This window comes from Thalia democratica, chromosome 5, assembly GCF_965202585.1.
Source record: "Thalia democratica chromosome 5, ktThaDemo2.hap1.1, whole genome shotgun sequence".
NCBI lineage: Eukaryota > Metazoa > Chordata > Thaliacea > Salpida > Salpidae > Thalia > Thalia democratica.
Window position 1 is genome coordinate 49,275,643 of NC_139169.1, and position 12,244 is coordinate 49,287,886.

The window sequence follows — 12,244 nt, forward strand, 5'->3', positions numbered from 1 at the left end:
CATTTAATCTTTTACCTTCTTAACTTGATAAATTTAAAAGTTTCCATTCCGAATAATTTTAAACTTTTTAAACGTTGAATTAAAATAATACTTATTTTACTTTTTCTATTTAAAAATTTTAACTTGTACGTTCAATTTAACTTACAAAGTTCATATTTTCAGTCATTGTAAAAACATGGAAATTTTTTATGTTAAAATTGGTAATATTGACTAATACTAGTTGGAGGGTAAGTTATTTTTGATTTTTTTTGAGTACAACTTTAGTAACCTCCTAGAAAACCTCCAAATTGTTTTTAAAGCTCACAAAAATATTTTAGTTGAGTTGTCTCATTCCGAAAGCTAGCCACCAAAGATTTTGAATTGGAGAATTGTCCAAAAACTTTTACAGAGAAATTTGCTAAGTCAGTTTTTTTTTTTTAATTTTTTAATGTTATTGTTCACTATTAACACTAAAACTTTTTTTTTGTTATGTTTTTGGTAAGGTGGGTTAGGGATAAGTGCATAGATCAAAAATAAACTTAAAAAAGTGATTTTCTTTTACTTTTTTTAAACTTTGCTGACTCAGCTATTTAAAAGTTTGCAATTTTATTTGCAGGTCTTTCAAGCTACCCTTAATACCAACTGTAGTAATTGTACTTTGTTTCAATTCTTCAAAAAAAATTTAAATAGAAAAATTACTCTTTGTATTGTAAATTGTGTTTAAAAGTCACAAAAAAAACTTGGTTGGGTTGACTTATCTCAAAAGCTAGCCACCAGGGGACTTCTATTGGGCAAAAATTGTCAAAAGTCAGGAATATATACACAAAAAAGAAGTGACAAAATAACAATAATAAAGGTTTCTAAAATGGTTATAATAATAATTAATCATATTCATTTTTCTTTTCAAATGCTGTGTTTAAGCTTATAATGGTTTCATTATTTATACAGCATTTTATTCCACTTGAACGAAAGTATGAAACATCAATGCTTTCACTAATGATCTGATACTTGTCTATTTTAATAACCTCAGACACTTCGGGAGAAATCCAATTCTGACCTTCTTTGTTGTGATTAATCTTTTTTAAATATGATAGTAGAAAGGTGTCATTATTGCAAAATTGCTAAATGTCACTCATACTTACTTGTACTATCAGTCCAAAATACAGCAACATAAACACCTGGCCTGAAACATGTTGAATTTGTTTGCTTTTTAGATAAATCTCCTGATTTAAAATTGATGCTCTTAGAACTTTTTGTAACTCTGTAATTGTAATTGCTATTTGTGAATGTAAGTTATCTAAGTCTGAGATTGGGTTTTTACCAAACTCATTAGACGTCAAATTTCTTCCTACACTTTTAAACTGGAAAATTGAAGAGCTTGATTTTAATGATACAATGCTCTTTTAGCCAATTTGACTTCAATGGAAAGATGCTTATTTTTGTAAAGACGCTTTTGAAAACAATGTTGACCAGAAATTAATCTTTTATTTTAGCATATCCCAGACCTTCGTGAATATCCTGAATTTTATTTTGAGCTTTTCGTTGGAACATCATTAACACATGCATGTTACAGGTCACAGAGGTAGGGGAATGCTAAGCTTCAAGATCTTGACAAACAAGAGTCAAACACTTTTATATTATGGGCAGTGCTATCAGTCATTACAGAACTAACTTTTTCAACTATGACTTTTGCAGAATATTTGTAGCCTGTGGCAGCTTATAGTATTTTAATTTTTGATTTCTCAAACTTAGCTAAGCTTTCACAAGACTCCGTAAAAATGCTTATGGTTAGTAAAGCATGGTTGCCACTGATCAAGCTGAGAAAAATTTCCTGACTTTTCCTGACTTTTTATAAAAAATTTCCTGACTTTTCTAAATCAAACTCTTAAATTAAATTTATTTTAAAATACATAATCTAACACTTGAAACTATATAAAGCTTTCAATCAAATTTTAATACAGGTTAAAAACAACAGTCATCAAACTATCAGTACATCACTTGAACCATCTGTGTATGATTGATGTTTGTAATAAACAGCTCTATCAGCAAAATACTTGTATAATTACCTTATAAACACAGCTTGTCTGAAAAAAGACACATTTTTTTAGCATTTCCTAGCATAAATTTATCTAGATAAACAAACGTTCTATTCCGGAGACTTTCAACGGCTTTTATAACAAATACTCTACATCCTTTATTAAAATTTAAGATCTTTTGTTCCTCAACTAAGTCTTTTTTCCTCAAATTTGAAGGCAAATTGGATGCTGTACAACCAAGATCAAGGGCAGGTTTCAGGGAGGCTTGATCATTCAATTCAATCTTGAATAACTTGGGAAGGCTGAGGTTCGAAACTATCCCGTCTTTCATAAAATACACAGTAATTTAATCACCAAGCACGAAATGTCCTCATGCATAAAGGCAACAATAGGCTGAGTACTCTGGTATAGTGTCAAAAAAGGTTGCATGAGAGATGCTACATAACTAAAGAAATACATCTTCAATAAGACAAGATAATCAGCCACCACATCCCTTACGACTTGGTAACACCTGCTGTCAGGACATTTACTCTTTGGACCTAACTTCCAAAAATGAAAAAAAATTAATGTTTGGTCAAATTTCGATGGCACGCTCAGCCATTAATACCTCTCTTATAACTTATTTTATAAATCTAAACAACTTTGAAAAAATTATAAAGAGATAAAGTAGACACATTAACTTGTTACATAAAATACTAAACTAACTGCTTAGTTATAAAGAACTCAATTGTTTACTTAAACAAAAAACACTTTGATTCTGAAATTATGGTAGATAAACTTTTGTGTATACATCACAGTTTCACTATTGAAATGTCCTTGCTACAGATCATCAATACTAAAACGCTTACAAAATCTGCTTGTTCAAGTAGGGTATTTGTTCAATATGTTAATAGAAAATTTTTGCAGTTTTATAAAGGATATTCTACTAAATTATACCAGATGAAGGTATTGCAAATTAAATTAAATATTTTTGTTAATTTCTAGGAAAATTTTGGAAATTTTTTCCGACTTTAAAGGACTTTTAATTAATTTTTACCATTTGAAGGCTTTGGAAAACAAGGAATTTTGTAAATTTAAACTGACAAAATCTGATTTTTTTTTTTATTAAAATTCCTGACTTTTCCTGACTTTTTTTCAAAACCCCCCATTTTTTCCTGACTTTTGTCATTTTTTTAAATTTTTCCTGACTTTTCCTGATTTCCTGACTTTTCCTGACCGAATGGCAACCCTGGTAAAGTCCGTTGCTTTCCATCAACTGTGACAGATTCACCCACGAAATTGCCAACTCCACACATTTCAGATCCATCATTGAAGTATACAATAGTTGAGTTGTTACTTATCATCATTTGTTTAATAATTGAGTAAATAACTATTGCTTCTACATATAAATCTAGTCTGATAGTATTAGAAGATGCTTGCAAAATGTTCATATCAAATTGTTTATTAGATTTTTAAACTTTTCTTTTGATATTTACCATTTTCTAAAAACAAATGATTTTCAATATCCTATTTGTGGAAACTGTGATATGTTTTTTGAAATTATAATTCTTCATCAACCATTTTTAAACCCTTAAGGTTTCCAAGTAGTTCACATCGGCTATGACGTCAAAAAGAGTATGCATTGATTCTAAAAAATTATTCAGGTATTATATATTTCACCTCTCTTCTTGTAAAAAAACTTTACAAATTTTCTGTAACACTCAAGAATAGATTTAAGTTTTGTCTTTACTGCATTTAAAGACTTTGTGTACACAGAGCAAAACACTCAATGAAAAACTAAGTTAACTGCAATGTCTTGCCAAACTATTGGTATTGACTATCCTCTATTTGCTTTTCATTCAGTTAAAATATAGATATATATTTAAATAACACTTAAAACATATCATTACCAACAGTAAGTTTTACATTAGGAAATTCTTTGAATGACAAAAAACAAAATACAATTACTAAAATGGGTTTTAGGGGTAAAAACCTACAAGTAAACTTGCAAAATGCTGAGTCTACAAAGTTTTAAGTAATAGAAAAAAAAATTTTAAGTTTTTAAAATCTATTTCCTCATTCCTAACCCAAATTATCCAAAAATATAACTAAAAAATAAGCTTAAGTGTCAATAGTATAAAATAACAAGAAAATCTTATTTAAATATTTTGCTGACTCATCAAACGTCTCTCCAAAAGTTTTTGATAATTCTCCAATTCCAAAATCTTTGGTGGCTAGCTTTCGGAGAGTGACAACTCAATCAAAAAATTTTTGTGAGCTTTAAACATAATTTGCAACCGTTTTATAAGGTTGCCAAAAAAACAGTTAACATTCCCCCCTAATATTGACTTTAATTGAACTTTAACTTAGTTTAAAATAACTAAACCCTTATATTAATTTTACCTTAACTTAGGCTTAGATTTCTTTATTTTAAAGTAACTCAAAACTACAGTACAAAATTAAATCAATATTTTACTTTAATAATTCTAACCAATTTTTAGCAGCTTTAATGTACAAGCTTGAAATAAAAACTATAGGTACTAAGGTTAGAAACATACAGAGTTAGGAATTTTAAAGTCAACAAAATAAAATGAGAAACATATTGACTTATAAAAATACAAATTAGAAATCAAAGGTGCAAGATTAGCAACCTTAGTATATCTAATCAAAATATCAGATATATATATATATACATATATATATTTATTTATTTAATTATATAAAAACTATAATTCAAACAGCTGTTTCACACATTGAAATGTAAAATTTCATGAGATCGTCAGTAAGTTACAGTTTATTATAATAGTAAACAGAAATTTCGATTTTAGAATTTTTTATAATAATTATGACGTAGTAATGGTACAGTTTATTGTACGATTAGTTGAATTTGAAATACGCTGTGAATGTTATTCTATGCTTTTTAGGAAAGTTTAAAGAGGTTATTTTGGAAAAATGTTTTAAGCTATTAGAAAAATTTTTTAGGCTGTTGAGAAAAATGTTATAAAATGCTATAAAATACTCGTGTTTGCCGCTTCGATTTTATTTTGTTTTAATATTTAGTTGGTTTTAATTTTGTTAAAAAAGTATTTTTGATAATGGATGCATATGTTTTGTCTTTCGCTTTTCTTGTTTAGTGTTACGTTCTTATCTGATTTTTCGATTTCTATTTTTTCTATACTACATACTATACTATAGTATGTAGTAAGCATAGAAAAAGCATAGAAAAAATAGAAATCGAAAAATCAGATAAGAACGTAACACTAAACAAGAAAAGCGAAAGACAAAACATATGCATCCATTATCAAAAATACTTTTTTAACAAAATTAAAACCAACTAAAAATTAAAACAAAATAAAATCGAAGCGGCAAACACGAGTATTTTATAGCATTTTATAACATTTTTCCCAACAGCCTAAACAAATTTTCTAATAGCTTAAAACATTTTTCCAAAATAACCTCTTTAAACTTTCCTAAAAAGCATAGAATAACATTCACAGCGTATTTCAAATTCAACTAATCGTACATATATATATATATATATATATATATATTAAAGGTTTTATACGAAGTTCTGATCGATAGAGCTCGACAAATCAAATTGGAGCTTAATATTTATTTAATTATATAAAAACTATAATTTAAACAGCTGTTTCACACATTGAAATGTAAAATTTCATGTGATCGTCAATAAGTTACAGTTTATTATAATAGTAAACAGAAATTTCGATTTTAGAATTTTTTATAATAATTATGACGTAGAAATGGTACAGTTTATTGTACGATTAGATGAATTTGAAATACGCTGTGAATGTTATTCTATGCTTTTTAGGAAAGTTTAAAACATTTTTCCAAAATAACCTTTTTAAACTTTCCTAAAAAGCATAGAATAACATTCACAGCGTATTTCAAATTCAACTAATCGTACAATAAACTGTACCATTACTACGTCATAATTATTATAAAAAATTCTAAAATCGAAATTTCTGTTCACTATTATAATAAACTGTAACTTACTGACGATCACATGAAATTTTACATTTCAATGTGTGAAACAGCTGTTTAAATTATAGTTTTTATATAATTAAATAAATAAATATATATATAAGATGTAACGTTATAAGGCGTTAAATCCTGGAGATCCTGATAAGCTAAGCTTATCGGAATGTATATCACAGATGTTCTTGTGCTAAAACTTTATTCCGACTAACGGCGTTTCACTGCTCTCAAATAAATTTAAGAACAGATCTACGGAGTCTCAAAAAGCTCTAAGAATATTCTTAGAGCTTTTTGAGACTCCGTAGATCTGTTCTTAAATTTATTTGAGAGCAGTGAAACGCCGTTAGTCGGAATAAATATATATATATATATATATTTTATAGATTATTTAAGAAATATTTTCTAAATAATCTAAATAATTTGAACTACTAAAAACAGTTTGAAAATAATAAATATCAATTAAATAAAAAAATGTTAACATGAAAAAAACATACGTAGGTAGCTCATTTACTCTGTTTTTATAAATATTTAATTCAGAAAGCTCATCACGAAGACAATTAAGTGCTTTTAGGTAGTCATTTGATTCAATCAGCTCCAAATATTTTTGCTGGTATACCATAAAAAGCATTTTCTGTTCATATAAATTATCTGAGAAAATATGTAAACAAAAATCTAAACAATAACATTTTTTAGTTAAAACTAACAGAACAATATATAGTTATAAATTGAGTATATTTTTCATATAAAATATTCACTTTATATAAGTTAAAAAAATTTATTATTTGTTCTTAACTTTTATGAATACGGTAAATTCATATGTTAAATCTGTTCTTATGTTGTATGTAGTTTAGAAAAGTAACTATAAAGCATATAGTTCCTACTCTGTTTTTTTAAAGTACTTGTAATTTTTCTGAAAACAAATAAATTAGTTATTTAAATTAACTTTTCAATCAACCCTTACTAAATAATAATCTATTTTTTAAATACTCAAGTAGAGTTCAAGCATAAGTTTCACACATATTGAAAAAACACACAATTCAAATTAAAACATATAGATTATATATACAATTTTATTAACAGAAATTAGAATTGAAAACTTAAGTTATAGAGGAATAATTAGCAGAAACTCATGTCACACCAAGTTCAGGGTTCCCACTAAAATTTCAAAAAAAAAAACTATAGGGAATCCATAAAATATAGCAAATTAATTAGGAAATTATCAAAAACTTTTTGCTTGATAGATAGTGTTAGAGAAATAATCAAAAGAATAATTAGAATTAGAATGTATATTTTTTCATGAAAGAAGCTAACCTGCAAGTTTGTTTTGTCTTTCATCAGGTCTTTCATCTTGTTAAGAGTTTTTACAGCAAGGTCCCAGTTTCCTTCAAATATATACCTTCTCAGTTCAATAGTAGTTGAATGCTCCAACTTGCATCCTGACTCTTCCATAAGTGCCTTGCTGGCTAATCTAGTAAAGTATTAAAAAACTGCACTTATTTTTATTCTTAAACATAATTCAATGTATAACTCTACTTAAAGCATACCTGACTAAAGTATTTAATTTTATTAATAGCTTACTTTTATTAATTTAGATAAATTTGTTATAGTACTTGTATGCTTAGTAATTATTTAGGCTAGAGCATTCTTCTTCCCATTAAGAAAAGACAAAATATTGAAACCTAAAAAACCTTCGGTCAAATCCGAAGAATTTTTTAATGTGCATAATATTTTTAATTTCTATGATTTATGATAAAACAATCACAATACATTATAAATGATATAATTTAAATACAGAAATTTCATACTTATGCGTTTCGATTATAATTTCAACTTACGGTAAGCCCATTTCTTGTAATCCTTGACCAACAATTCTAACTATTTCTTTGTCTGCATCAGACAGTTTCTTAGTAACTAATGGAACTTCCATTCCAACAAAATCGCCTCTTCCTTTTTCTTGATCACCGTGCATTGCTTGCTTTCCAGTTGACATTAAGCGTGGCGACTAGTTTTTTTATGTTATTATTCAATTTAACTAAAAATGAAGTCAAAATTATTTAATTAAACTTTTCCAAACACTCTTACTATACACAGGGTTGTCATTTGTCACTCTTTAAACCAAAAAAGTCAGTCTGTGCGACCAAAAACTATCCTGAGTCAGTTTGAATTTATAAGAAAATTGAAAAAAAAGTAGTAACAGCCAAAAAGCATAAAAAATACTGCTAATCAAGGTGGAACACAAAAAATATTACAACAATGGTACAACAAAATGTCATATATCTAGGAAGAATTTTTTTTTTTATTAAAAAAAATTATTAAAAAAAAATTAAGACATAAAAAATAGCCTTATATTTTGAAAAAACTTACAACATTTTATAAATAAAAAATAGCTTAAATTATTATTATTAGCCTGAGTGTGTAGCAACCCTGTTAAAATTTATGGTCACACAAAAGAACCTACAACATAATAAAAAAAAATTAATTTAAAAATTCTCGATTTTTTTTTGATTAATTAATAAAAACATAAATTCATATCAATTAACAAACTTTTCTCAGTCTCTTAGAGGGGGGAGATCCAGTTGAAGAAGACTCTTGCAGAGACTGTTGAGTTGGAGAATGGTGAGAGGAAGCCAGTGTGATATTCAATAAGTTGATACCTGCATACCAAAAAATTTACTTACATGGCTGTTTTTACACAGTTTAAATAAAATTTTCACTTAAATATACACTAACTAGATCAGGGGTAAGAAAATTGTAGCTTGTTAGAAACATTGAAAATTTAATTCCAATAATTCATTATAATTTTGCTTTTAAAAACTTACTTTTAATTGTTAATGTTACTTTTTTTAACTAATCAGTCCACTCTTTGAATAAACCTAGCTCTAATAATTTTTTTAAGCTATTTAGGACCACTAACTATATAGACTGCCAATCACAATAATAGATGATTCACTTTGTTATAAAACTAAGTTTTGAATTTGCATAAATTGCATAATTCAGTAGTAATATAAGTTGTATAACAGGGGTAGGCAAACTGTGGGTTGCAGGCAAATGCAGTATAAGAGGTACTTTTCAGCTAAAACAAACTTTTTGGAAACAATAAAAAGTTTTTGTGGCAAAAACTTAATACATAAGAATATATATCAGATAATTATCATTTGCTGGGGCTTTAATTTTTTATTTTTCACTTTTTTAATATAGTTAATATTTATAGAAGCAAGTTTTTGTTAATAGTAGCAAATATATTTTTAGTTAAATTTCTAAATTCTAATGATAATTAAAGACAAATAATAAATACTCACCAGATTATTACAGTTAAAATGAATAGGGGGGTTGGCACTTTTTTATTATATTGCTTTTGACTGTTTTGTAAAATTCAAATTAGTTTTCGAGAGTTGAGGTTACCAAATCAGAGAGCTTAATAGGTTCTTTATGGAAAGACCAAATAAAAAAGACTATTTCATAATAAATCTCACTTCTCCTTAAACTTTTTCAAATTAATGTTACTTAAGAATAAACAATCTTAATGTAGGGATTTCTGAAATTTGAATTTTTTTCTTTTTTTCAAATTAATAGTGTTCTTTTTGGTCATTAAACTCTCAGATTTAATTTTTTATTGTTAAAATATAATTTTCTCCATTAATGCAAGGAACATTTTTAAAAATCTTAGCTTAATTGATTTAAAAATGAAGAAGAAGTTAGAGTTTTAGTAGATTTTTCAAATGTCAGAGAAAAATATTAATAACAAATTTCTCCACTATGTCTGTTTCTGAAATTTTTACATTAATTTTTTTTTTCTTTTGAAGTGTTTTACATTATATAGTTTTAGCTTTTATATAAGGGTCAATGTTTAATTTGGTAAAAAATCATTGGATCCATTTTAATACTTTTGAAAAATAACTTGAAATAAAACATATTTTGAGTCAGACGATGCAATTATAACTAATAGACTTTTCAAAATTTTATCAACAAAACAATGTTTCACTTGTTAAAACAAAATCAAACAAGATCATCACTTGAATATATTCTGTAAAAATTTTTACACAAACATGCAAGAAGACATTAGGCTCAACTTAAAATAAAACTGGCATTTATGTGTAGAAAACTAAAACTAAATAAACAAAATAAAACTTATAGTTTAAAGCTAACAATTCAGGAAAAATATAATGTTACCAGGTTAGTTTATGTTAAGGTTTGAAACATGTAAGCTAATAAAAAATATTATAATTTTAAAATTTGAACAAATAAATATACTCACTACTAGCAGGCTTAGAAAATTTGTGAATAACAAAAATAAACAACTCTTGCAACTAAAGCATTAGACTGAATGACTGTTTAAAAAAAAAAACATCTAATTGTGACCTAATTATAATTTAGGCTTATAAAATCTAATGACCCTATGAATTTCAAACTTAGAAATTAGTTACATTTGTTGGTTTTAATATTTGCTTGTGCAAGTTAAAATAGTGATGTATATATCAAATTTTCTTAAGTTCTAAATGAAAGCTTTTTAAAATGGACACATGAACATATTAACTTGTTCCTTTTATTAAAGAAGTTCCCCCGTAAGCATTTGCTATTTCCATCTTCTCATAGGTACAGGTCATGCAGATTCTCTGCGGATTCTTTAATTGTCCGATGTAGTATAAAATTTTCTAGTTAATGTTGTAATCAGTAGTATCAATTTTTAATTTTCAAATGTATTTTTACAGTTTGGTGCTGTTTTCTTTGTGGACTTTAAATCTCTAATTAGGGGTAGAAGTACTTGGGTGATGTTTGCTGGATTTCTGAGTCCATATAATTTGGTTGTGTTTTTGCTAAATAAATTTGTCTGTAAAATGTAGGGGTAGGGACTACAGCACATTTTTTTGGTCATATAGTAAAACTAAATTAAGTAAATATGATTCGGATTTAGTTCTTCTTAGTTAAAAAAATCTAAAAAAAATCAAATTTTGCAAAAAAAAAAAGGCGCTACCCACAAAACTGATTTTAAGCTCAAAATCACATATTTTTTGATACTTGGGCAGCAACTTTTTTTTTCAAAATTATAATTTTTTATATTAGATTCTTCTAAATTAGCAAAAACACATCCAAATCATATTTACTTATTTGAATTTTACAATATGACAAAAAAAAATGCGCTGTACTCCCTACCCCTACATTTTACAGACAAATTTTGCACACTAGGGTGATTATGACGTCATAATCAATCAAAAGCAGTTATTATGTTTTTTAATATATGTCATTAAGTATAAGCTTTCATTTAAGACATAAATTATAAGTCTAGGACATGTATAAGTGATTTAATTACTGCTTAAGTCAAAAAAAGAGAAAACTATGCGATTTTAGGGGTTGAAATTAGTTTTTTGGGCTGCAAGCATACTTTTTTTTTTGAATAATTTTTTTTTCAGATTCTTCTTAATGAAGCAAAAACCCATCCAAATCATATTGACTTTTATGAGTATTACAATTAGACCAAAAAAATGTGCTGTACTCCCTATCCCTACTCTAATATGGCCATACTACCTTGTTTTAAAGGGTCCCCCAGTGCTTCCTACGTATACCTTCTTTTTTTTGTGATAAATGTAGCTTTATATATTACGTTCTTAGTGAGGCTTTTGTTTTTGAGTGGGCATAGGTTTTTGTTTCTGCAATTGCAGAGTGACTCTTCTGTGTTAGTGCTTTCAGTTTTTTCTACATTATTTTATTGTGCCCTTTAACTAACATTTTGTTTTCATTTAAATTAACAGAATGGACAACGCAACTGCAAAATTTATAAACAGGCTCAGATGGAAGGTTTTCTTTCACAACAGCGATAACAACAATCAGTATGAGCACAGAGAAGAGAACATTTACATAAGTTCCAGATCAGCACCAGCCTGTGAAAAACTTAGGCATTTGAAATGGACTTTTTTAATGTAATAAAAAATATCAAGTTTACCGCCTACAAGTCTAAATTTCAAGAAGCTCTGCAATATGATTTAAAACAGATACAAACTAAAAATTAAATTTTCCTTTTTGCAGACTAAAACATGTAAACAAACCAAAGTAACTACAAGAAACTCTTAACTAACAATATAATTTAAGCTTATAAAATCTTAAACAAAAACCTAATCCAACAAGTAAATGCTCAGTCTCAAGAATAGAAAATACAAAAACAAAAAAAATACTTAAGTTCTCAACCTTGGACGCCTTTAAAACAGTGAAGGGTCATAAGAAACAATTCTCCTCATTAATGAATGCAGACTCTTAAAACT

At 27.0% G+C, this 12,244-nt stretch overlaps 1 protein-coding gene across 1 annotated transcript in view; it reads right to left on the reverse strand.

Moving 5' to 3' along the window:
- Window positions 1-12,244, reverse strand: part of LOC145835498 (WD repeat-containing protein 26-like) — a 40,510-nt gene that overhangs the window by 26,304 nt on the left and 1,962 nt on the right. The window contains exons 2-5 of the mRNA XM_082943130.1: window positions 8,535-8,644; window positions 7,826-7,992; window positions 7,302-7,458; window positions 6,485-6,621 (exon numbers count right to left, since the gene is read on the reverse strand). Coding sequence (XP_082799256.1) covers window positions 6,485-6,621; window positions 7,302-7,458; window positions 7,826-7,980 — 449 coding nt within the window. The 5' untranslated portion in view covers window positions 7,981-7,992; window positions 8,535-8,644. The remainder of the gene's footprint in view (window positions 1-6,484; window positions 6,622-7,301; window positions 7,459-7,825; window positions 7,993-8,534; window positions 8,645-12,244) is intronic.